Raw genomic sequence first — 26568 nt, 5'->3', positions numbered from 1 at the left:
TTTGGATGCAGCTCTCGGGTGCTTTAAGGTGCCTGCTGTAGTCAGATTAGATTAGATTAGATTCCTTTATTTGTCATTCAGACCTTTCGGTCTGAACGATATTTCGTTGCCTACAGTCATACATATAATAATAAATAACAAAACACACAATAAACACAAATTAACATCCACCACAGTGAGTTCACCAGGCACCTCCTCACTGTGATGGAGGCAAAGTCTGAAAGTCACCGTCTCTTCCCTTCTTATTCTCCCTCTGCGCTGAGGCGATATGTTGTTACCCCACCGGGCGATGGTAGTCAGTCCCGCGGCTCAACTGAGCTCCGCGAACGGGCCGGTTCAAGCTCTGCGGCCCGGGGTGGTCGAAGCTGCCGCCCTCCAGTCCAGCGGACGCAGCTGTTGCCGCGGGAGCTCCGTAAAAACGGGTCACTAGCCTGTGACCTGCGAGCTCCCGACGATGACGTCCACTGGCCCGCGGCCAAGCCCCGGATTCAGGTCGCCGCCGCCGGAACACCGCCTCAGCCACCGGAAAGCCACCACAGCCCCGAGTCATGCCGCCTCAGCCACCGGAGCACCCTCTCAGCCCCGAGTCGTGCCGCCGCCACCGGAGCGCCGGAACGCCGCCACAGCTCCGTTTTTGGCCAGCCTAGTGTTGGTGAGTCCTGGCTGGCTCTGCTTCCAGAGCTTCGAGGTCGGTTGGAGGCCCCCAGCTCTGCCATTAGGCCTCAGCGCAGACGGAGGCAGAGAAGGGGGATACGACAAAAAGAGTCGCATTCCCCCAAAGGAAGAGTCAAGAAACCATGTTTCACACCCCCCCCCCCCCCCCCCCCCCCCCCCCCCCCCCCCCCCCCCCCCCCCCCCCCCCCCCATAACACAACCTAATAAACTAAAATTTAACTAAAATAAGACAAAAAAAACAACAAAAAAATTAAAATCGGCGGACTGCAGACGAACTGCAGCTGTTCAACAGCGCCGCCACTTCCTGAGTACATGTCGCAAGCGCTCAGCAGGCCAAGGATCACTTTAACCCTGATTCTTTAAGTGCTCTTTCACTCAGGCAGCCAAATGCTCTTTGCTAGTGTACTGAAGTAGTTGGTGAATTTCATAATCAATGGCTCTCTTTACAAGGTAATTCCCTAAATATGGGAAGTGGTGTACTTATTCCAGCTTCACATGGCCTGTTGTTCCCAGAGGGCAACGATGTACAGTTGAACCCGTTTTTTATGTGTTAAATGTAAACCTCATTCTCTGAAATCTTTCAGTAAATGAGATGATGATGACTTGGAGCTTCATCTCAGTCCATGTATGGAAGCATCAGCTGCATAATGGAGAAACCAGGAACTGCAGATGCTGGTTTATGAAAAAGACCGGAGTAACTCGGGGTCAATCTGCATTCCTGTAGAACATGGATAGGTGATGCTTCACATTGGGGTTCTTCTTAAGAGCAGTTAGTCCAGCAGTTTGTGTCCTTAGCTGCATAATGGAGTTGGTTTGACTGTGGTTCTGCAGTGGAGGTAATGTTAGTTAGAAAGTTTCCCTTTGGTACATTAGCTCCACTCCAATGGGAAGTATGTCAGCTGTGAGTACAGCATTGTGGTGGGAAACATTGCCCCTACACTGTTCTCAATTACATGGCCTGGTTTAACACCCAAGCCTGAGCATGTTGCAGGCCCATTGATTAAGCTTGCATGCCACCTTGTGGCAGACATAAGGAAACAACGTTGGAGAAGCTTGCACCAACAGTCTCGCTCGAGTGAAGAAGCCCAGTGAAAGTGGTGAGCTCCAAGTAATTTTAGAAAGCCAGCAATGTGTGGGGCTGACTGATGGTGGATGATGGGATTGGGAGTGAGCAAGGAAGTTGAGGAAAAGATTGGCTATCCACCTTATCATAGCCCTCGTGATTTCAGATACTTCTATAAAGTTACCTCTCGGCCTCCTTATTCTTGGGTGGTAAATCAACATTTAATAGTGTCATATCTTAATAATACCCTCAGATCTTTTCAACATTTCATTATTCTCCATTTGCCAAAGTTTGCCAATCTTTCCTCAAGGTAGTGGAGTCTAAAACTAGAGAGCATAAGGTGAGAGGAGAAAGATTTAAAAGGGACTTGAAGGGGAAATGTTAGTGTGTACTTGGCATGAACTACTAGAGGAAGTGGTAGAGGTGAGAGCATTTATGACATTTACAAGGCAGTTTGACAGCTACATGGACTGGAGTAGTTTGAGGAGATATTGACCAGGCACCGGTAAAAACATGGTCATCATTGCCTGTTTCAATGCTATATTACTCTAAAGATCTGGGTATTCTTGAAATATAAAGTTACCATGGAGATGCAGCAACTAATTAACTAACTAACACAATGGAAAGGTAGTTAGTTGTAACTAACACAAATGGAAAGTTAATATTGAGTGATAATTGAATACAATTGTTCAGGCATTTGAGATCAAACCTGGTTTACTCCAGATGGGTTTGGTTTCCCTAAGGATATATTTGCCTCCAAGCCAGTATGGCGAACAGTCACAAGATTGATCCCCTGCATGTGGAGGTTGTCTCAAAAGGAATAATTGAACAGATCAATCTCATAGAGACATTAGATCCTTCAATGGTACTTCATTGCCACATGTGCCTTGGTATAGTGTAATTCCTTTTTTGCACACAGTTCAGTAAAAATCTCACTATACATAAACACAATCATACTTGAGTTCTCCAAAAGGAGGTGGGGGTGAGTCACAGGATGAGAGACTGACAACTTAAAATTTGTGTAAGGAGGAGTTTCCTCTGAGAATTGGAATCCTTTTCGTTCTCTTTCTGAGAAAGCTGTAGATGCCGAGAGACTTTTGGACAACAGAGAAATTAATGGTTATGGCAATCAAGCAGGAAGAGGATATTGAAACCCAAGGTCAGACTGGAGATGTTATTGAATCGGCTCTAAGGGCCACGGCTCGACGGGCCACGTGGTCTACTCCTACTCCTGTGTTTGTGTTATTTTAGTATTACTCATTCTTGTTCTTAAGTCTGAGTAGAGGGTTAATAATGTCGAAAAAGCTCCACAAACAATTTTGGGAAAGAGCATGGGGACATGTTAATTTGTATTCATTTCCTACAATGTTTACATAACTAGTTTTTATTCATAGATGCTGGCCAGGCTCCCCTGTGCTGCCTGTTCTGGCACCATTGAACTGGATCCTATCCCTTCTCTTGGTAATAAAATTAATCCTGAGAGAAAGCAACATTTTACAAATGTTTTAAAACCAATCTAAGAGTTGAGAGATATTTTAATTGTATTAAAATGTAAAGACAGGCCTATGGAACTAAAGACATCAAAAGTTTACAATTTACCATGTATGGGGGCATGATTAATACTTTTGGAAAATATGTTCACCCTTCCACCTCCAACACCCACTCTCTTTCTCACAGTACCTTCCCATGTAACTATCATTTTATTTCCTCCCTTCCAACACCCAGGGACCCAAATATTCACCCTATCTATTCTCATGAATTTGAACATCTCTATTAGATCACCCCTCAGCTTCTTGCACTCCAAGGAATAAAGTCCTAGCCTGCCCAACCTCTCCCTCTGGCTCAGGCCCACAAGGCCCGGCAACATCCTCTCAAGTCTGGCACACTTCCCACCTACATCTCAAAGATGTGCAGATTGGTAGATGTACATTCCATTGTAAATTGCCCCTGGTGTAGGTTGACGGTAGGCGAATGGTAACAGGATAGGAAGATTACAGGTGGGCCCCAGGTTCCTTTCCTAGAAATTGTTTGGAACCCAATTTTTTTTAAAGTTGAAAATGAAAAACAACAGTGTATTTAGTTTAGAGATAACAGTACAGGCTGTTCAGCCCAATGAGTACACGCCAACCATTGATCACGTTAGTTGTATGTTATCCCATTTTAACATCCACTCCTAACACACCAGGGAAAATTTACAGAGGCTAATTAACATACAAACTCTCACGTCAAACTCAAATTCTCCCTATAGTCACAGGGAGAATGTGCAAACTCTACACAGACAGCATCCAAGGTCAGGATCGAAACTTGGTCTCTGGTGCTGAGGCAACAGCTCTACGAGCTGAGCCACTGTGAAGTGTGGGAGAGTTTCCAAGAAATAGCTATGACAGGACATTGAGCAGGTTGGGAAGAGTGGCCACTGGTGACACCTTGAGTGAGTCTGCTCAGCACTCCCACTTGTCCAGGTAGTTCTGTTTGGCTCCATCCAGCCACGATTGTTGCTGTTTGATCATATGTATAGGTGTGCATAAATATGGTCTTTGTAACCTGGACAGGGTGGGTACAGGGAAAATTAGTGGGCTGTGAAATGGCCCTGTGATCCAATATAAATGGATAGTCCATTATAAAGTTCGAGGCTACGGAGTACTTCAAAGTTCATGATAAACTAGGTCGAAGCCAGCATGGTTTTGTGAAGGGGAGATCTTGCCTAACGAATCTGCTGGAATGCTTTGGACGTAAATAGTAGGACTGACAAAGGAGAGGCAGTGGACATTGTTTACCTAGATTTTCAGAAACCCTTCGATAAGGTGCCACATGTGAGGCTGCTAAGGTATCAAAGGGCAGATACTAACATGAATAGCAGGTTGGCTAGATGGCAGGCGGCAAATAGTGGCAATAAAGGGGGATTTTTCTGGTTGGCTGCCAGTGACTCGTGGAGTTCCGCAGGGGTCGGTGCTGGGGCTGCTCCTCTTCACGTTGTATATTTATGATTTCAATGAGGGCATTGAAGGCTTTGTGGCCAAATTAACAGACGATAAGAAAATAAGTGGAAGGGCCGGTAGTGCAGAGAAAGCAGGGACTCTGCAGAAGGACTTGGACAGGTTGGGAGAGTGGGCAGAGAAGTGGCAGATGGAATATAGTGTAGCAAAGTGTGGAGTCGTGCATTTTGGTAGTAGGAATAAAGGAGTAATCTATTTTCTAAGTGGGGAGAGAATCCAGAAATCGGAGGTGCAAAGGGACTTGGGAATGCTGATGCAGGATTCCCAAAAAGTTGATCTGCAAATCATAGAGTGACACAATGGAAACAGGCCCTTCGGCCCAATGCCCATACTTGTCAATAATGTCCCAGCTATACTAGTCCCACTTGCCTGCGCTTGGTCCATATCCCTCGAAACCTGTCCTATCCATGTACCTGTCTAACTGTTTCTTAAATGGCTGGATAGTCCCAGCCTCAATTGCCTCCTCTGGCAGCTTGTTCCATACGCTTGTTCCGTAAGAAGGCAAATGCAATGCTAACATTTATTTCTAGAGAGCTAGAATACAAAAACAGTGATGGAATGCTGAGGCTCTATGGCGCTGGTCAAGCACAATATTTTGGGCACCATATCCGAGAAGGAATGTGCTGGCCCTGGAGAGGGTCCAGAGGAGGTTTATTAGAATGATTCCATAAATGAGTGGGTTAACTTATGATGATCTTTTGACGGTACTGGGCCTGTACTCGCTAGAGTTTAAAAGAATGGTGGGGGGGGGGAGCTCATTGAAACGTACCGAATAGTGAAAGGCTTGGATAGAGTGAATGTGGAAAGGATGTTTCTACTAGTGGGAATGTCTAGGACTAGAGGTCATAACCTCAGAATTAAAGGATGTTCCTTTAGGAAGGAGATGAGAAGGAATTTCTTTAGGCAGAGGGTGGTGAATCTGTAGAATTATTTGCCACAGAAGGCTGTGGAGGCCAAGTTAATGGATATTTTTAAACCAGAGATAGATAGATTCTTGATTAGTACGGGTGTCAGGGATTATGGGGAGAAGGCAGGAGAATGGGGTTAGGAGGGAGAGATAGATCAGCCATGATTGAATGGCGGAGTAGACTTGATGGACTGAATGGCTTAATTCTGCTCCAATTACTTATAACCTTATAAGCCAGATGGGCAACTGTCAAACAAATATATGGAAATAATCCAAATTTGAAAGGCAAAATACAAAGCACCCGACGAATTCAGCAGGTCAGGCAGTATTTTTGGAGAGAATAGACAGACAACCTTTTTTTAGACCGGTGATGGTCACGTACCAAAATGTTATCTGTCCATCCCCTCCACCAATGCTCCCTGATCCGCTGAGTACCTCCAGTACCTTGTTTTGCTCGATTCCTCCATCTGCAGTTTCTTACCTCTTTGTTTGAAGGATATAATCATGATAAGTAGTGTAAAACTGCACAATATCCATAGCTACGTTTCCAGTTAGTGATCAGAACGTTAACCTCGGTGCACGAGTTGCCTCCTGAAATTTATTTCTGTTAACTTCCAGGAGCGTGATGATTCCAGTAACGGAGCTGCGATACTTTGCTGACACCCAGCCTGCTTACCGCATCTTGAAGCCATGGTGGGACGTGTTCACGGACTACATCTCCATCGTGATGCTTATGATAGCAGTGTTTGGGGGAACGTTACAGGTCACACAGGACAAAATGATCTGTTTACCCTGCAAGTGGGTTTCGAACGATACTTGCATGGAACCCGCTCAGCCACTGCTCACAGTATTGCCAACTGCAGAATACCTGAACGCATCCCTGCCTCCATCTTCAGTTCTTCCCCCATTTTCCGATGAACCCACAGGTATCCAATATGACTTGGACCGCCATCAGTACAATTACGTGGATGCCGTGTGCTATGAAAATAACCTTCACTGGTTTGCAAAATACTTTCCATACCTTGTACTCCTGCACACACTAGTGTTCTTGGTGTGCAGTAATTTTTGGTTCAAATATCCTCGGACCAGCTCCAAGCTGGAACATTTTGTATCTATCCTCCTTAAATGCTTTGACTCACCGTGGACAACACGGGCACTTTCTGAGACTGTGGTCGAGGAGAGTGACCCTAAGCAGTCGTTTGTTAAAATGAATGGCTCCATGGCAAAGAAATCATCCTCGGCGAGCGAGGACGTGGAGGCCAGCGTACCCATGTTGCAGAGAACAAAGTCTCGCATCGAGCAGGGGATAGTGGACCGCTCGGAAACGGGTGTGCTGGATAAGAAGGAGGGAGAGCAAGCAAAGGCCCTTTTTGAAAAAGTAAAGAAGTTCCGCACCCATGTAGAGGAAGGGGATATAGTTTACCAACTTTACATGAGACAGACTATTATCAAAGTGATCAAATTTGCGATTATTATTAGTTACTCACTTTATTATGTTGATGATATAAAATTTGATGTGTCTTGCATTGTGGACATTCAGAATCTCACAGGGTACCGTGTGTATCAGTGTGCTCATCCATTAGCCACCTTGTTCAAGATTCTGGCATCATTTTACATTAGTTTAGTCATTGTTTACGGACTCATTTGCATGTACACACTTTGGTGGATGCTCCGGCGTTCGCTGAAGAAGTATTCGTTCGAGTCCATCAGGGAGGAGAGCAGCTACAGCGACATTCCTGATGTCAAGAATGATTTTGCTTTCATGCTGCACCTGATTGATCAGTACGACCCCTTGTATTCAAAACGTTTTGCTGTCTTTTTGTCCGAGGTTAGTGAGAACAAATTGCGGCAGCTCAATCTGAATAATGAGTGGACACTGGAGAAACTCCGGCAGAGGATCATGAAAAACTCTCAGGACAAACCAGAACTCCACCTCTTCATGCTGAGTGGAATTCCAGACACTATCTTTGACCTGACGGAGCTGGAGGTGCTGAAACTGGAGATGATCCTGGATGTCACCATTCCCCCGATTATTGCCCAACTCACGAACCTTAAGGAGCTCTGGTTGTACCACACACCAGCAAAGATCGAGGCACCAGCCCTTGCCTTTTTGCGCGAGCACCTGAAGTCGCTGCATATCAAATTTACAGACATCAAAGAGATCCCCCTGTGGATCTACAGCCTGAAGAACCTTGAAGAGCTTCATCTAACTGGGAATCTGAGCGCAGAAAACAACCGCTACATTGTGATTGATGGCCTGCGGGATCTCAAATGTCTCAAGGTTTTGAGGTTGAAGAGTAACTTGACTAAGTTGCCGCAGGTCGTCACCGATGTTGGTGTTCATCTCCAGAAACTGTCCATCAACAATGAAGGTACCAAACTTATGGTCCTCAATAGTCTAAAGAAGATGGTGAATCTGACAGAATTGGAGTTGATTCGTTGTGATTTGGAACGAATCCCACACTCTATCTTCAGTCTCCATAACTTGCAGGAGATTGATCTGAAAGATAACAACCTGAAGACAATCGAGGAAATAATCAGTTTTCAACACCTGCGGAGACTGGTCTGCCTTAAGCTGTGGTATAACCACATTGCCTACATCCCTATTCAAATTGGCACTCTGACCAACATGGAAAGGCTCTACTTGAATCGAAACAAAATTGAAAAGATTCCCACACAGCTCTTCTACTGCCGCAAATTGCGGTTTTTAGATTTGAGCCATAACAATCTAACCTCCATTCCACAGGACATTGGATTTCTTCAGAATCTGCAATATTTTGCGGTCACTGCAAACAGAGTGAGTATATATATTCAATTTTGCACTCTTTGCACTTGCATCCTTTGCCAGCTTCTGTCTATTATTGGTATTGTAGAGCAGAGGGATCTAGGAATACAAGTATGTAGTTCCCTGAATGTGGTATCACAGAGAGACAGGATGGTGTGGAAAGCTTTTGGCATGCTGACCTTCATCAGTTAGAGAATTGAGTATCAAAGTTTGGACGTTATGTTACAGTTGTACAAGACGTTTGTGAGGCTGCACTTAGTGCAGTGTGTTAGGTTTTGGTCACCCTGCCCGAAGAAAGAAGCCATTTAGCTGAAAAGTGTACAGAAAATATTTAAGAGGATGCTACCAGGACTCGGGGAACCTGAGGGGCATATTTTTTCCCCACAGAGGATGTGGATATATGGGATGAACTGCTAGAGGAAATAGTTGAGAAAGATACAATAACTACATTAAAAAAATTACATGGATAGGAAAGGTTTAAATGGATATGAGCCAAACACAGGCAAATGGAAGTAGTGTAAATCTGGGGACAAGTTGGGCCAGAGGGCTGATTTCTGTGCTCTATGATTCTAACTCTTCGATATTCTCTGAATGTAAAGCTCTATTTTAAAAATGTTTCTTAAATACTACTTAGGTCTAATAAGTGCATCAGTTAAACAGTTATTTTTGTTCCCTTTGCGTTTTCCTTCCCCTTTCTCATAGATTGAAAACCTGCCGCCTGAACTATACCAGTGTCGCAAGCTCCGGACCCTAAACCTGGGGAATAACTGCTTGCTATCGTTACAGTCGCGGGTTGGAGAGCTAACGAGCTTGACGCTACTGGAACTTCGTGGAAACCGACTAGAATGTCTCCCCGTGGAGCTGGGGGAGTGCAGGCTACTCAAAAGAAGTGCCCTTGTTGTGGAGGATGACCTTTTCAATACTCTTCCGTCCGAAGTCAAGGAGCAGCTGTGGCGAGCAGACAAGGAACAAGCCTGAATTTTATTTGTATCGCAGAGGGGGAAAAGGGAAATAATCTACCTTGCCAAGTCTTCAGCAGATTTTGAAGCCTGCTGCACTGCAAGATGAGCAGATCTGTGATCTAGTTCTATATGGAACGAGTCTGATTACAGTTGGTGGAACTGCTGCTGCCCATAAGGAACAGAGGCATAGATGGAATGGAATGCTGCCAGTAATTAAAAGAATCATTTCAATAGTTGGATTAACTATTAATACTTCTGCTTTAATGAATCACAAACAAAGCTAATACATTTATAGCCATGACATGTCAACAGACTGATATTGCCAATGTCTTGTTATTTATTTAACTAGTACTATGTTAGGGGCCGGCACTGTATATGCCTGAGTAGGCAGTACAACGTCTGCATGAAACAACAGGGGATATTTTAAAATAACTCCCTCAATCTTCTTAAACTAACTTAAAAGTTTTGTTCATGTCAAGCTGATTGAGCTGAACCAGATTTTCATGTCCTTTCTGCCAATTTCTTTCAATCTGAGAGAATCACTACACTATGCGTCAAATTCATATTGTCAAAACAATTAGATAGCAAGGGGAATTTTCACAAGGGCTGTTTTATCAGATCTAGGGACTAGTCTGAGAAGACATAGGAGTGAGTTTTCGATACCGTTTGTATAATATTTATTGAGGTGGTAAAAGACTAACGGAGAGTTAACATTTCATTTTGTTAAAGTTGTACAACTTGAATCTTTCATTGAAAGTAAAAGATCCTAATCTAAGTATTTTCCATGACATAAAATTTAAATGATAATTCAGATTGTAGTATTAAAGATAACATGTGAGAAATGTTTCTCTAGATATATTTTTTGGGGGTGGAAGTTACTGGATCTCAATGAATATCTAACATACCAAGAGAATATTGAGGGCTTGAGAATCTTGCTCCTGTTTATTGCACACAGCCGAGTTGTAAATTTGTGAAACTTAGTTAAATAACCAATTATTAGTATCCAGGTTCATTTAAAATTGATATTTGCTTATAATATCCAGAACTTTGCAAGCCAGTACCTAGAGTTTCAGAAAACCAATGTCACCGGAGAACATTTTGACAGTCAAAAAGGCAACCAAGCTTAATGTCATCTTCCACAGCTCTTTAAGGACACGTCCAAGTACTTTTCAAATTAGATTAGGGTTTCTGCCTCAACTTTTAATTCAGTGTCTGGGTGAAAATAAATCCCTTTGTCCTACATGCTTACCATTTTTAATTCCTATGCTATGGGAATTAAGTCCTACCTGGTTACTCCATCTAAAACCCTCAGAATTTGATATACCTCAATTGTGTCACCCCACAAATGTTTCCGTTAAGAAAATAACTTGAATCTTATACAGTTATTCCTCATTGCTATAAATTGCCTGTCCTGGCAACCTCCTCACAGTCCTTCTCTGCACACCCTCCATTACAACACATCCTTCCTGCAATGAGGTAACCAGAACTGTATGCATTGCACAAACCTTACTTTAACTCGTGTCACATAAGGTTTTAGTATAACCTGGGGCTCCTGGCTTCTCAGCTAATAAGGGAAAACATTCAATCAGCCCATTTCACCGTGTTATTTGTGTCTGTCATCTCTTCAGGATTTGTTCCTCCACGCTTCCCAAAATCTTCCCATTGATTGTGTGTTCCTTTGTCTGTTGCATCTCTCCAATACTTTATCTCCAACTTCTCCAGAGAAAGTTCTGTGGTAATTTCTAAGACCAACTTTAAAGCTTTCCAATGTATTGACAACCAGAGACTTATTTTTGTATCATCTGCAAACTACTTCATCATTCTCCCTGTTGTTAAATATAAATCATTAATTAAAAAAAAAAAAAAAGCATGGGCCAAGTGGTAACAGTCTTCCACTGGGGAAAAAAAACATTTATCATTAGTCGTTGCATTCTGTGTACCCATGTGCTTTATCCTTTCGCTTGCCAGTCCATTGTGCTGGTTAGCATTTCAACCATTGATAATGCACATAATTTTAAGTGTCTTGTCTTGAAGTGTCTTCAGGGAAGGGAAGGGGGTGGTCATGGATGTTGGGGTGGATTTGAAAATAAGCTATATGGTCTTGTGAACACTTATATCCAATTCCAAGTCGTGTCTAGACTGATGAAATAAGAGGCTACACTGTATGAGCCCTTTGGAGATTTCTGTGTGGCTGCAGACCCATAGTACACTTAACCACTTCTAGCTAGTTCCCAATTAGCAATGTGACAGGGAGGCATGGATTAGTAGTGGTCATGTTCTGCTGTGCACAGTTGGAGAAGGAGCAAGTGGTATGTAAAGCAATAAGCCATACCTGAAATAAGGTCGCTAGAGAGTGAAAGTAAGTTCCAGGGATATACTGGCCCCCGTCACAGGGGAAAGGGGTATTCATCAAGGACGTTGTTATCTCTGTTATGTGTTTACCCAGCAAAATGCATGTGGTAAACTTCTAATTTTATGAATGCTCAAATTACTGTTCACGTTGCAATGATCATTTACTCGATAAGGATTAAATAGTTATTTAATGGAACAGGCTTGCTTCACACACAGCTTGGATGCTGCATACATTTTTTAATTGTAACTGATACTAAGCCTTCATTTCTGTGCCCTCAGGGGTGAATATGCCTCGATCTTGTAGCAACACTTTTTCTCAGGTTCGTTATTTTGACTGTTTGACCTGTTAAATGTTAAAGTGACTAGTTGTTGGTTTGCTTCTACATTTAATCAAGGCCGTAGAAAGTATTATCCAATGTCGACAAATGGGCTTTATTCACACTTTGTTTAAAACAATGTTTAATTTTGCTTCTCTCTTAAAATGTAACCTGAAATGTTACTGTCTTAACAGCTATTTTAAAGTTGCAATGTTCCCAATGGTCAACATCTCAGTAGGAGATTGAGATCTTCATAATAAGCCCATCTTTTTACATTTACCTCTTGTCAGAATAGTAAAATCTGGCATTTTTATCTAAATAAATTGAAATGTTAGGAATAAATTGCAAGATTATTCATATTCTAAAGTATTGATATCAGCGTGTGTTTTTATTTGCACCACGATGCTTTTATGGAAACTAATGTGATTACTTACACTTGATATTGTTTTTCCACTTTCGCCTTCAGTCTTTTCTGTTTCTGCAATGATAATATCAATTCTTGCCGTGATTCTGCAATGATAATTTCAATTTCTGCCGTAAAAATGATCAAATATTCAGATGTCGGAGAGTGATTCATCACCCCTGCTGTTGGTATGAAAACAAAAGGGCACAATACTGATTTATACATGGAATAATTCTACTGTGACATAGGCCCTTGTGTGCAAATCAACCATCCTGTGTAAAATGAATTTGAAGGGATATTGAAAGGAACAGTGTCTCCTACGTTAACAAGGATAATTTGTGCAGAATTAGTTCACAAGTCACAACACAAGAAATGATGCAGAGATTTTACACCTTTTTAAAAATGTGTTTATATTCGCAAAGTAAAATGATTCATTACAGAGATACATTTCTGCTCCAGTCACGTACCTTTGTTCAGCTTGGCCATTTATCTATTTCTGCTGAATAAAATGAATCGGTCAGAATTACACAAAATATGGCAATTCAGAACACACAAATCCTACATATCAACCACGTGGAAACCCAAGTTTCTGAATTTAAAGTTGTAAAATTACATATAAAATCTTTATCAGTAGACAAGATTTTCACTGAATTTTTAGTACCATGATTGTCATTTTATATGCAAACTGACCTTGGTGTTTGTTCTGCTTTGCTTCCACAAAATAGGCTTTGCGTCCTAAAATGTTTTCAGTATATGATGCCTAGTTAAATTGACCTAATCTGCCTATACTTGATCCACATCCCTCTATTCCCTGTACTTCAATGTGCCTATCTAAAAGCCTATTAAAACGCCATTATCATATTTGCCGCCTCAACCCAGAGCAATGCGTTCCAGGCTCCCACCACTCTGTTTAAAAATAAAACCTGCCGTGCTCATCTCCATTAAACTTTTCCCCCTCACCTTATAGCTGTGCCCTTTGGTGTTGGACATTTCCACCTAGGAAGAAGGTTCTGACTGTCTATCCTATCAATGTCTCTCATAATTTTACACTACTATCAAAAGTCTCTCCTCAACCTCTGAGATTCCAGAGAAAACAATGCAAGTCTATCTAACCTGTCCCTGCTGCTGAAAGCCTCTAATCGAGGCAACATTCTGGTAAACCTCTTTTGCACACTCTCCAAAACCTCCACTTTTTCCTATAATTGAGCAACCAGAATTACAGAATACTGCAAATATGACCTAACCAAAGTCCTATGGAACTGCATCAAGATTTCCTGACTCTTATATTCAATGCTCCGACCAGTGTAGGCAGTGTAAACCTACCATATGTCTTCTTTACGATCCTATCTACTTGTGCTGCCACCTTTATGAGCTATGAACTTGAACTCCAAATATCCCTTTGCATATCAATTTTGTTAATTGTCTTGTCATCTACTGTATACTCTCTCCTTGCACTCAACCGCCCAGAGTGCATCACCTCACACTCTGTGGACAATGTAATAGGAAGTTCATACATCCACACACAAATCATTCCTAATTCTCATTTTTTGCATTCTTAACATTGGTTCTGATGTTGACTGAGGTCTGCTAACTTAGCATTGGCCCAAAATTGAATTGGGAGCGTTCCTGAATGCACAATAGTGCACAGAGCCAATTTATCCTTGTAACCATGAAGCAAGCATCTTACAATTATGAATCTGGATGATTGGTTTAATTTGAATCACACTATTTATTTTGAAAAATCGTGGAATCTAAGTAATTATAGAATCAAAGAGTAGAGGGAAGGGCCATGGTACTTGCCTTACAAACCATATTGTGAAACTCTGGCAATTTAAACCTCTTGCAAATCATTACATTTAATGTTACAATATCACTCAATAGTTAAATATCCAGATAACATCCAATTTTAAGGTGGATACATTTATATTTTGCATTTGAAGCATTTCCTGAGAAGCATTATAGAAATGCAAGTTACTCATTTTCAGCTGAGCCCAAGACAAGATCACAGAGAAAATGACACCAATGCATGAAGCTAGAGAGCAAAAATGTCAAGTAAAAGGACAATGTTCTGAGATGAATCAGCAAGATGTAAGTATTTCATTCAGTCTTTTGGGTCTTGATTTTCAAATCATTTTCAATGTTGGGGCAGCACAATGTCACAACTTGTAGAACTACTGCCTCGTAGCTCCACCTACATTGGTCAATCTAATCTCCAGCACTGTGTGTGGTGGGGGTTTGCACATACTTTTTGTAACCATGTGGGTTTCCTCTGGGTGCTCAGGTCTCCTTCCACATTACCAAGGATGTGTAGATTGGTTCATTAACTGACTACTGTAAATTCCCTCCAATATGCAGGTAAGTGGTAGAATTTTGGACACTCTTAACACCGTACATACCACCCAGACAGCTATCCCTATTCCATGTAGAATTCTCTGAATTGATCTCACTGGTCAAAATGAGATATGACAGTGATTTTAAATGGAGATTTTAACATTCATGTAAACAACAGCACAGACCTCAACGTGACAGAGTTTCTGAGCTTACTCAACATCCTCACCTTGACTCAACATATAAACAAGGCCACTCACAAACATGGAAATACTCTGGACCTGGTGATATCCCGAGGGTTAAAAATTGATAACATCCTGGTGTCTGATTTTACTGTTTCGACCGTTACTGTATGTTTTTTTATGTGTTTTTAAAGTTGTTTAGGTGACCTTTGGAGTACATGTAAAAGGCGCTTTTTAGATCCAGCAGCAGAACTCAAATTTTCTGAGCTTGTAAGTACATTCGCTCCTTTCACCCAGGGAGATTCTGTTGACGAAATGATAAAAGCTTTCAACAGTAACCTAGCTACGACACTTGATAAAGTTGCACCTCTCAAGATTAAAAGGAAAGTGAGAATTCAAACAGCTCCATGATTAAATAACTCTGTTCATACGTTTAAAAATCATGTAGAGTAGCCGAAAGAAAGTGGAGAAAAACAAGACTAGAAGTACATCTTGGCATGTATAAAGAGACCATTGCTACTTATAACAATGCTGTAAGATCGGCAAGGAGGACCCATTTTTCTCAAATTATCACAAAAATGGTGGAAAGAGTAAGATTTTGTTCTCCACCATTGACAGATTACTAAACTCCTGATTTTTTTTTTTTGCTGAAAAATGTTTGCTGATTATTTTAAAGATAAAGTTCAGACTGTCAGAACTGGTATCCCTTTAGATTCTACTGTCCCCTGCTGCCCGACCTAGTAGGACAGGCAAAATCAGCAGTTTCGTAAGTATTTCTACCTCAGAACTTTGTAAAATTGCGGCTGAGAGTAAATCCACTACCTGTCATTTCGACACGGTTCATACAACATTTTTAAAGAATGCTTTTAAGTTTATCCAGTTTTGTACTTACAATTATGAACATCTCCCTTGAGACTGGAATTTTCCCAGATACTTATAAAAACTCTCTCGTAAAGCCTCTGTTAAAGAAACCAAATGTAGACAGTGGGCTACTGAGTAATTACAGACCCCTATCAAATCAACCCTTTAACAGCAAGGTACTGGAGGAAGTGGTATTCAACCAAATATAACACTTTCTGAATCAAAATGATATTTTAAAGAAATTTCAATCTGGTTTCAGAGCAAATTACGACACTGAGACTGCCCTGATAAATATCGTGTCGTACAATAACAACATTTAACAAACATAAGGACAGGTACATGGACAGGAAAGGTTCAGTGGGATATGGAGCAAATTGGGGCAAATAGGATTGGCTTGGATGGGGTATTTGGTTCGGTGTTACCCAGTTGGGGCGAAGGGCCTGTTTCTGTGATGCACGAGTCCATGGCTCAACTGCATGCTCGGTCTTTTTTCTTGGATTTAATTTATACCATGAAGTATTTCAAGATGCGGTACTCAACTTGACCTGTTATAGTATTTCAAGATGCGGCACTCAACTTGACCTGTTATAATATTTCAAATGTTGCTATTGATTATACAGCACAATTGTCATTTTACAAATAGCTGCAACTGTAAATTGTGAAAACAAAATGATGCCGCTGTCATTTCAAAAAGACCTTTTTGAAATGTGGTCTCACTAATGATGAATACACATTACTAAGAATAATATAGAATTGTCAAACCTATCCCTGGTTTTATGTAGATTGATGACTTACAGTATGTATGAATATAATTGACTCTCCTAACTCAGTGCTCTGCCACTGAACCCTTTCATATAAGAACCATTCTAATCAATGTGAATAATGGTTTGTATAATTGTCTCTGGAATCCAGTCAGCATAAACTCTGAAATTAGACAGAACTGATACCCAGTCCCTCCCCACACCTTCAAGGCTTGCTGGCCTTTTGAAATCAAACTCCTCATTCTCATCCTCAAGAAGGGTCTGAAGAAGGCTCGACCCAAAACGTTGCCTATTTCCTTCGCTCCATAGATGCTGCCTCACCCGCTGAGTTTCTCCAGCATTTTTGTCTACATTCTCATCCATAATATCCTTTACAGCTACACTCTGTTTTTGAAACCTTCTCCCTTCTTCCCAGTTCACACACTATAATAATAATAATAATGTTTATTTATATAGCACTTTTCAACAAAACCAGTATTTGAACCAAAGTGCTTTACAGAGATTGATTAAATTAATTGAACAGATCAATGCAATAAATCCATACAAATCAAAAAAAGAGAAAAAGAAAAAAAAAACAAAAAAAAAACTATACTCTAAAATTACTTGCTTCCTCAAACATTCAATGGCAATATTAAATGTAGGGTGGCAATTTCCAAAATAACTTTGTCTAAGCTTTCATTACCTGACTTCATGAAGCATTTGTAGTAACTTAATACAGCACTGCTTTTTTTCCCCCACTCCATTCAAATAAGCAAATTATTCATCTGTTAGTGTTCCAAAAGGTCGCATTGTGAAAATATGTTTCCAGTTTGGCAATGGTGAAGGTGTAGTTTATTTTCTTTAAGGATTATTAGAAAAATAAATGGATATGGTAAGAGTTTAAAAAATGGATTAAACTGTACAAGTTGAAGAAATATTAATGCAGGAGTCAAGAGTTTATTTTGGTAAATCATAGGCCATTAATAATACCGATTTATTGTATGATGTAAAATTAGGTCATCAAGTCAATATTCACCCGAAGAACCAAGTAAATCAGGATAGTTCCAGTTTCAACTTCACCAGATGATGTGCAGAGTGCACAATTATATAGGAATACCGTTGCCTCATTCAGATTCAGATTCAGATTCAGATTCAGATTCAATTTTAATTGTCATTGTCAGTGTACAGTACAGAGACAACGAAATGCATTTAGCATCTCCCTTGAAGAGTGACATAGCAAACGATTTGAATAAAAAATAATAAGTGTAAGGGGGGGGGGGGGGGGGTGATTGGCAGTCACCGAGGTACGTTGTTGAGTAGAGTGACAGCCGCCGGAAAGAAGCTGTTCCTCGACCTGCTGGTTCGGCAACGGAGAGACCTGTAGCGCCAACCGGATGGTAGGAGGGTAAACAGTCCATGGTTGGGGTGAGAGCAGTCCTTGGCGATGCTGAGCGCCCTCCGCAGACAGCGCTTGCTTTGGACAGACTCAATGGAGGGGAGCGTGGAACCGGTGATGCGTTGGGCAATTTTCACCACCCTCTGCAATGCCTTCCGGTCGGAGACAGAGCAGTTGCCATACCATACTGTGATGCAGTTGGTAAGGATGCTCTCGATGGTGCAGCGGTAGAAGTTCACCAGGATCTGAGGAGACAGATGGACCTTTTGTGAAGATAATTGTCGAACAAAAAGATTAAGACGGTATAAAAAATCTTTTCTGCAACACAGACTGGTGGCCATAGTCACTGGAACTTAATGTGCAAAAAAAAAGTGCAGCGACTGGTCTTTGGTGTTAAATCTGTATTTAGGTGATTTTATGGACCTTGATCCAATTAAGAGTATTCTGATTTTTTTTAATGCTTATTTAAGATTCATCATTTTACTTAGGAATCTTAAATGTGCAGCATTAAACCACCAGAATGTATATAATTTTAACTTTTAACTGCTTGTTACATTTTTGTAATAAAAAATTATACCTAAAAAGTGCTGATGTTTATCTTCACATTTTTATTGTAGTGTTATTTTGTGAATTTTTAAAGACACAATTTGAAATTCTGCAGACGTAATAGTCTTAAATAAATAAAAATACCACGGGTAATGGAAGTGTTAAATAAAAGTGGACAGCACTTCATATATGCAGCAGTCATGTAGTTCATGGAGAGAGAGAGAAACGGGTTAGTGTTTCCGATCAATGCCCCTCTATCAGAGCGTTTACTGTTATTTCAGTATTCATGAATAAAGGTTTACCCTTCCCAGGAATATATATTTCCAAGTCTGTTAATATCTACTTTGCATAATTTGTGATTTTGACACATTTTCTATCTCCCAGACTAAGGGCCCACACAGTTTCAATGATACAGTCAGTCGGTTACCACCATTGGGCCTTGGCCCATCGGAAACACGATTGGAGGTGCGCTTAACTCTGGAACTCTCTGCCACAGAGGGTAGTTGAGGCCAGTTCATTGGCTATATTTAAGAGGGAGTTAGATGTGGCCCTTGTGGCTAAGGGGATCAGGGGGATTGGAGAGAAGGCAGGTACGGGATACTGAGTTGGATGATCAGCCATGATCATATTGAATGGCGGTGCAGGCTCGAAGGGCCGAATGGCCTACTCCTGCACCTAATTTCTATGTTTCTATGTTTAACACCTAACTGTCAACGAAACTCTAAATAACCCCAATAAATGGAGGTTGGGAACCCAGATTATCAAGGTGACATGGATTTGGCTAATGGGCCTATACTATAATGTCCTAATAATTACATCACAAATTTAGCCTGCAATTTTTATGGGGAAATGCTGGAATATTAAAATAATTAACTAAACCAATGCATTTTTTGCTGGATTTCTTTAAATTGAATGAGTGGAACAGCTGTAAGAATCTATTATCTGCAAAGCCACAAGGATACCCGAGGATATGGGATTCTCAAAATGGATTCAATACTTCAAAACAAGTGTCAAAGGCATCAAAAGGCAAGAGTGGTTTTATAATGTTTAAGAAGGAACTGCAGATGCTGGAAAATCGAAGATAGACAAAAATGCTGGAGAAACTCAACGGGTGAGGCAGCATCTATGGAGCGAAGGAAATAGGCGACTTTTTGGGTCAAGGCCCTTCTTCAGACTGATGAAGGTAGACCATCAGTCTGAAGAAGGGTCTCGACCCGAAACAGCGCCTATTTCCTTCGCTCCATAGATGCTACCTCACCCGCTGAGTTTCTCCAGCATTTTTGTCTACCAGTGGTTTTATAAATGGTTACTTTACTATTTTAATAATCTGGGAGGCCTTGATCAGTGACTTTGAGGAGCCGAGTTCAAATATATTCTGAGACAATGCGAGGTCTCTTCTATGAGAGTTGGGAAACAAGATCATTCTGCCAACTATATTAATTATAATACAAGTGCTGGCTTGACAGGAATATGAAAAAAGCTGCCATTATTATGCCAAGTTAATTATCAAATTCAAAACTAGCACTAAAACATTCAGTTACAGTTCACATCACAAAAGACATTCTAAACACAACAGATTATTAGAATCTATGGTGAATGGTGAATTCTCTAAACTCTAAATTCTGACTAGTTCTATACTGTCTGAATATCCACACCTAGTTTTGTCACTGTACACACCATGTAGATATCCAAGCTAGAACAGGAGAATGCCAAGGAGTACAATAAATATAAACCAATAAGTTTCTTACAGTGGTTAAAATGAATCTCTGACATAAATCGGCTTCCAGCCTTTATTTTTCCTGACAGGATCAACTGGAGCCCGGCTTGGTTGACAAGATAGGAATTAGTTTGAACGGAATGCTGCTGAAGCCAAGGCTGGTTGACATTCACAGATGAAAACCTTCTTACAAATGAGGTACATAAAGACTACAGTCACCTACAGAACTACAAGAGGCAATCTACAGGAACGAACGGAAAAGTAAGAGGAAAGATAAAGACCAGAAGGTAAATTATCCTCAGAATATAATTATATAATTATATATATATATATATATTTTTTTTTAAGTTACTTTTTGTGATGTCTTAGTTAGATAAAAATATAGAACCGAACTAGGCCCTTTGGCCCACTACAGTGGCATTGACCATGAGGCATCCATCTTCACACTAATATTGCCCTGACCCAACTTATTCTACCCACATTTCCATCAATTTGCCTGGTATTTGCTCGTCAATTTATGAACCTAATTACCTAGATAAGATTGTCATCATAAGAAAAGGAAGCAAGAGTAAAGCATGCTCCCCTTCAGACCAGCTGGCCCTTCCACTTTCTCTGTAATTGTAATGCTATAATGCTGTAACATGATACTCTGGTATTTTAAAATCGTTCTTGCATTTGTTCATTGTTCGATTGTACTCGTGCATAGTCTGATTTGACCGGATAGCACATGTTTTCACTGTATTCCCTGTACACATAACAATAATAATCTAATACCAATACCTTTTTAATATCAGCTCCATCTTCCAGCACCAGCACCAGACTCACCTTTATGATCAATTGATCTCCATCTTGAACACAAGGATTGCGGATTCCAACAAATCCCTTCATTCACAACAATGAATTTCTCTTCAATGCATTCCTGACGCTCCCACAATTTAGTTGAAGACTGCTAGCTGTGGTTCTGGACTCCCAGCCAGGGGAAGCATTTCCCTTCCATCCATCCCTGCTAACATCTTCAAGAATTCTCATTCAATTACTGGTAATTCATCTCTCACTCTTCTGAACTCTAGGGATTGCAGGTCTGGTCATATAATGTATCCTCATTGGACAAGATCATCACTCTTGCAATCAGCCCGTCATCCTTCCACTGCACTTTAAAAACGTAGTCTCACCACGAATCTTATAGAATCTTCCGAGGATGTAACTAGTAGAGTGGATAAGGGAGAACCAGTGGATGTGTTATATCTGGACTTTCAGAAGGCTTTCGACAAGGTCCCACATAAGAGATTAGTATACAAACTTAAAGCACACGGTTTTGGGGGTTCAGTATTGATGTGGATAGAGAACTGGCTGGCAGACAGGAGGCAAAGAGTAGGAGTAAACAGGTCCTTTTCACAATGGCAGGCAGTGACTAGTGGGGTACCGCAAGGCTCAGTGCTGGGGCCCCAGCTATTTACAATATATATTAATGATTTGGACGAGGGAATTGAATGCAACATCTCCAAATTTGCAGATGACACGAAGCTGGGGGGCAGTGTTAGCTATGAGGTGGATGCTAGGAGGCTGCAAGGTGACTTGGATAGGCTGGGTGAGTGGGCAAATGCATGGCAGATGCAGTATAATGTGGATAAATGTGAGGTTATCCACTTTGGTGGCAAAAACAGGAAAGTAGACTTATCTGAATGGTGGCCGATTAGGAAAGGGGGAGATGCAACGAGACCTGGATGTCATGGTACACCGGTCATTGAAAGTAGGCATGCAGGTGCAGCAGGCAGTGAAGAAAGTGAATGGTATGTTAGCATTCATAGCAAAAGGATTTGAGTATAGGAGCAGGGAGGTTCTACTGCAATTGTACAAGGTCTTGGTGAGACCACACCTGGAGTATTGCGTAAAGTTTTGGTCTCCTAATCTGAGGAAAGACATTCTTGCCAGAGAGGGAGTACAGAGAAGGTTCACCAGACTGATTCCTGGGATGTCTGGACTTTCATATGAAGAAAGACTGGATGGACTCGGCTTGTACTCGCTAGAATTTAGAAGATTGAGGGGGGATCTTATAGAAACTTACAAAATTCTTAAGGGGTTGGACAGGCTAGATGCAGGAAGATTGTTCCCGATGTTGGGGAAGTCCAGAACAAGGGGTCACAGTTTGAGGATAAGGGGGAAATCTTTTAGGACAGAGATGAGGAAAACATTTTTCACACAGAGAGTGGTGAATCCGTGGAATTCTCTGCCACAGAAGGTAGTTGAGGCCAGTTCATTGGCTATATTTAAGAGGGAGTTAGATGTGGCCCTTGTAGCTAAAGGGATCAGGGGGTATGGAGAGAAGGCAGGTACAGGATACTGAGTTGGATGATCAGCCATGATCATATTGAATGGCGGTACAGGCTCGAAGGGCCGAATGGCCTACTCCTGCACCTATTTTCTATGTTTCTATGTTTCTACGAGCTTTTATACTTGCAGTAAGACTTTGACCAGCCAGTGCTTATAACGTGACTTGGGATGGTGTATTTTGTTTGAAAATCCACTGTGAAGTACATATGAATGTTTCCCGATGTTAAAGTCCCCGTGTTAAAATGTTATTGTCAGCTGTTGTGGTTGGAAGAATGTCCATCTAGTATTTTAGATACCTTAATATTCATTTTTTTTCGCTGTTACAAAGTTCAAATTTCTCCATTTCACCATTGGCGACAATTATTGACCACTCGGTGTTAACCCTGGCTTTAGCTTGAGAAATGGTTCTATGAATAATGGTATTTCTCTTTTGTATTTAGAAATGTTTACCTTGGAAGAAATCTCTTCAGTGAGTAAACCCCCTCCATCCTTCCGAATCTTTAAACCGTGGTGGGATGCTTTCATGGATTACTTGGCCTTAACCATGTTAATGATCGCTGTGTTCGGGGGCACCACCCAGATATACAAGGAGAAGACTGTGTGCTTACCAATTACAATTAACAAGACAGCTCGCTCAAGTATAGACGCTAACTTCAGTCGGCGAGATATGTTTGTGGATTTTAATGTATCCATTGATCCCAGATCCATTCGCCAACGATATGATTCAATCTCACGTGATGCCGCTATCTACGCAGTTGTTAACAACAAGAGCCCCTTGGACTATCAGCAATACCGCTATGTCAACCAGGCATGCTACTTCCAAGCCGTGCCCTGGTTCCCTAAGTACTTCACCTACTTTATACTTCTGCAGACTGTCTCCCTAATGATTTGTAGCAACTTCTGGTTCAAATATCCCAAGACCAGTTCCAAAATCGAGCATCTGATATTCATCTTGGAGAAGTGTTTCGAGTCGCCGTGGACGACCGACGTGCTCTCCCTGGCGGTCACCGAGGACAGCAGCAAAATGAACGTCAGGGTGCAGGAGAAGCGCAAAGGCACGGCGCCCAGCCAAGGCATCAGCGAGTCGGTTCGAGGCTTAACCAAGAACCCGGCCATCAAGAAACGGTTTCAGATGCTGGACAAGAAAGACGGCGAGCAAGCCAAAGCCCTGTTCGAGAAGGTGAGGAAGTTCAGGCTGCACGTGGAACTGGAAGACACCATCTACAAACTATATTTGGGGCAACTGGCCTTTAAAATCGCACAGTGTCTGGTCGTCCTGTGTTACTTCGCCCTGTTCATTCGGCAGGTCGGCTTTGACATTCTCTGTCGCCCCGGCGTGGAGGCCGTGGTTGGTTATGACTTGTTTATTTGTTCGTTCAGCATCGCCTATTTGTTACGGAGACTGATACTGGTCTACCTGCTTCTGGTCGGCGCGTACTTGGGGCTTTGTCTTCACACTCTCATCTGGATCATAAGGACGCCGCTGAAGCAATACTCCTTCGAAAAACGGGAGACCCAGTTCAGCGACATCCCCGACGTCAAGAACGACTTTGCCTTCTTGCTGCACATGATCGACCAGTACGACCCCCTGTACTGCACCCGCTTCTGCATCTTCCTGTCCGAGACCAGCGAAAAGAAGCTGAAGCTGCTCAGTTTGAACAACTACTGGACGGTGGAGAAGGCGAGGCAACAGCTCACCCGAAACAGCAAGGAACAACTGGAACTTCAGCTCTTCATGCTAACAGGAATCCCGCAAGCGATCTACGATGTGACCGAATTACAGTCATTAAACCTGGAACTGTGCAACGACGTTAAGATCAGCACCAAGATTACCCAACTTGTTAACCTGGAGGAGCTTGCCATTGTAAACTGCATTGTCATCGTTAAACCAGCCGCGTTGTTCTTCCTGGGCAACCAGTTACACTCGCTGTCCGTCATCTTTTCCGTTCACGACGAGGTGCCCGAGTGGATCAACAAGCTGACCAGACTCAAGGAGCTCTCCCTGATCGGCAACGTCAACATAGACAGCAAAACATTGGAACTAGAATTCTTGAAAGAACTTCGATATCTGAAGATCCTCCGGCTGAATAGCAACCTGACGAAGATCCCTTTCAACGTGCTGTACGTGGCGCCCCACCTGACCGGCCTTTCCATCTTCAACAACAGGAACAAGCTGGAAATGCTCCACAATTTAGGGGGGATGTTCAACTTGGCTCGCCTCGACCTACAAAATTGTGAGCTGGACACCATACCCCTGGGAATCTTCAGTATCAACAACCTGCAGGAGTTGAACCTCCAGGGAAACGCACTCACCCATGTGGACGAACTGGAATCTTTCCATCGACTGCCGAGACTGTCCTCCCTCAATCTTAGTAGCAACAAAATCACTTCCCTTCCCGATACCTTCACTTCCATTGGCAACCTTGGACGTTTCAATGTATCAGACAATCAGATCGAGACGTTGCCAAATAGTCTATTTGCTATTCAGAAACTAAATTATTTGGACGTCAGCGCCAACCGCTTGGCCGCCGTACCCTCGTCTATTAAATACCTCAAAAACCTTAGAGCTTTAGATTTGAGCTCCAATAACCTGCAAGCATTACCAGACGAACTATTCCAATGTAGGAAGCTCAAGACTCTGAAGGTAAACGATAATTCACTGACCGTCCTCAGCGGGAAGATTCAGCAATGTACCCTACTTTCAAAACTGGAACTGAAAGGGAATCCTTTGGAAGAACTCCCAGTGGAGATCAGGCAGTGTACCAAACTGAAACGAAGTGGTCTGATATTAGATGAGTTCTTATCCGAGACACTTCCGATGTCGATCAAAGCAAATCTGTCTTCTATACAGGATATGCCAATAGATGTCAGGATATTAGCCCCCGGAAAAGGTTCACATCCTCAATTGGAAAACTCAGTTGTATAAAGCAGGGAACGTGGTTACAACTAGAATTTATTTTGACTTCTGACTGCAAATAAATTCTAAACTTCAAACCAAACTCCTCAACTTGTAAGATAACTGAACTGAAACGTATTCCACGTCATCTATACGGAAGGAATAAAAATGAATCTCTTATTAATTTGCGGACACATAAGTGGTTGTCCTTGCTTTTCCTTCACCTTTGGGAGGAAATAATGTGAAAGACTAGCCAATCCTGCAGAAATAATATGGAACTTGAAACTAATTAGAATCTGACGCCAAATTCCACCTCTGATTCTCGGCAGCAAATGAGGAAGGAACGACTTTTTGTCTAGTTTTAAGATCGAGATGACTGCTGTTCATCCTGGCGTTTACTGTTTGTTCGCTGTAGATTCCATTATAGACATCGGTCCGGGTTGTTGACTTCTCGGCTGCGTTTGTTTCAGACCGATCAGGAGGTGTGCTCCGCGCAGACGAATGAACAGGCAAGTGTTGTATTTGTTCGGGGGAACTGTAACACAGACTGTGTTACTGTGTGGTTTGAGGAACATTATCACTGTCGATCTGCAGCAGAACAAGAAGGGTCGATGGTTTGAATATCCGCGGAATACATCCACTCTGAAACCTCCAGCGGATCCCTTTATCGTCCGCTGCCATTTAAAAAAAATCATCTTAAACACAAGCCACAATTGAAATGTAATGAGTACAATTAAAGATTAAAATTGTCAACGCGCGTTTACTGTCTTTACTCCTTTCACTTTTTTCCTCTTTCAGTGCAGTGTTATAATCCAAAGTCCCCGCTCACGTTGTCACTGTTCCCCGCAAAATCTGAAACGACCAACTAGCTCTGTCACTCTCGTCGCACTAGTCAGAGTAATTACACAGCGTGGAAACAGGCCCTTCGGCCAAACATAGCGGCACAAAAAACTGCAGCCACTGGAGCCTTGAGCAAAACGCAAAGTGCTGGAGGAACACTGGTTGTCAGGCGGAATCCGCGGTGGAATGGACAGACGGTGTATCTGGCCGGGACACTTCTTGTTCATCCTACTGATAGAGTAGAGGAGAGAGAAGCGGTGGGAAGGGGTGA

The 26568-nt window shown here is 42.0% G+C and overlaps 2 protein-coding genes across 2 annotated transcripts in view; both read left to right on the top strand.

The window, feature by feature from the left end:
• Positions 1-12423, top strand: part of LOC129711974 (volume-regulated anion channel subunit LRRC8A) — a 31220-nt gene extending 18797 nt beyond the window's left edge. Inside the window, exons 3-4 of the mRNA XM_055660056.1 lie at positions 6260-8438; positions 9129-12423. Of these exons, the coding sequence (XP_055516031.1) occupies positions 6267-8438; positions 9129-9404 (2448 nt within the window). The 5' untranslated portion in view covers positions 6260-6266 and the 3' untranslated portion in view covers positions 9405-12423. The remainder of the gene's footprint in view (positions 1-6259; positions 8439-9128) is intronic.
• Positions 12424-20082: 7659 nt separating this feature from the next.
• Positions 20083-26217, top strand: LOC129711973 (volume-regulated anion channel subunit LRRC8D-like). Its single transcript, XM_055660055.1, has 2 exons — positions 20083-20517; positions 23002-26217. Exon 2 carries the CDS (start codon positions 23004-23006, stop codon positions 25485-25487), a length of 2484 nt encoding a protein of 827 aa, XP_055516030.1. The 5' UTR covers positions 20083-20517; positions 23002-23003; the 3' UTR covers positions 25488-26217.
• Positions 26218-26568: the final 351 nt, after the last annotated feature.

Source organism: Leucoraja erinacea, chromosome 31 (assembly GCF_028641065.1).
Source record: "Leucoraja erinacea ecotype New England chromosome 31, Leri_hhj_1, whole genome shotgun sequence".
Classification (NCBI taxonomy): Eukaryota; Metazoa; Chordata; class Chondrichthyes; order Rajiformes; family Rajidae; genus Leucoraja; species Leucoraja erinaceus.
The sequence above is the reverse complement of the archived record's forward strand: the minus strand, read 5'-3'. Positions and strand labels throughout refer to the sequence as shown.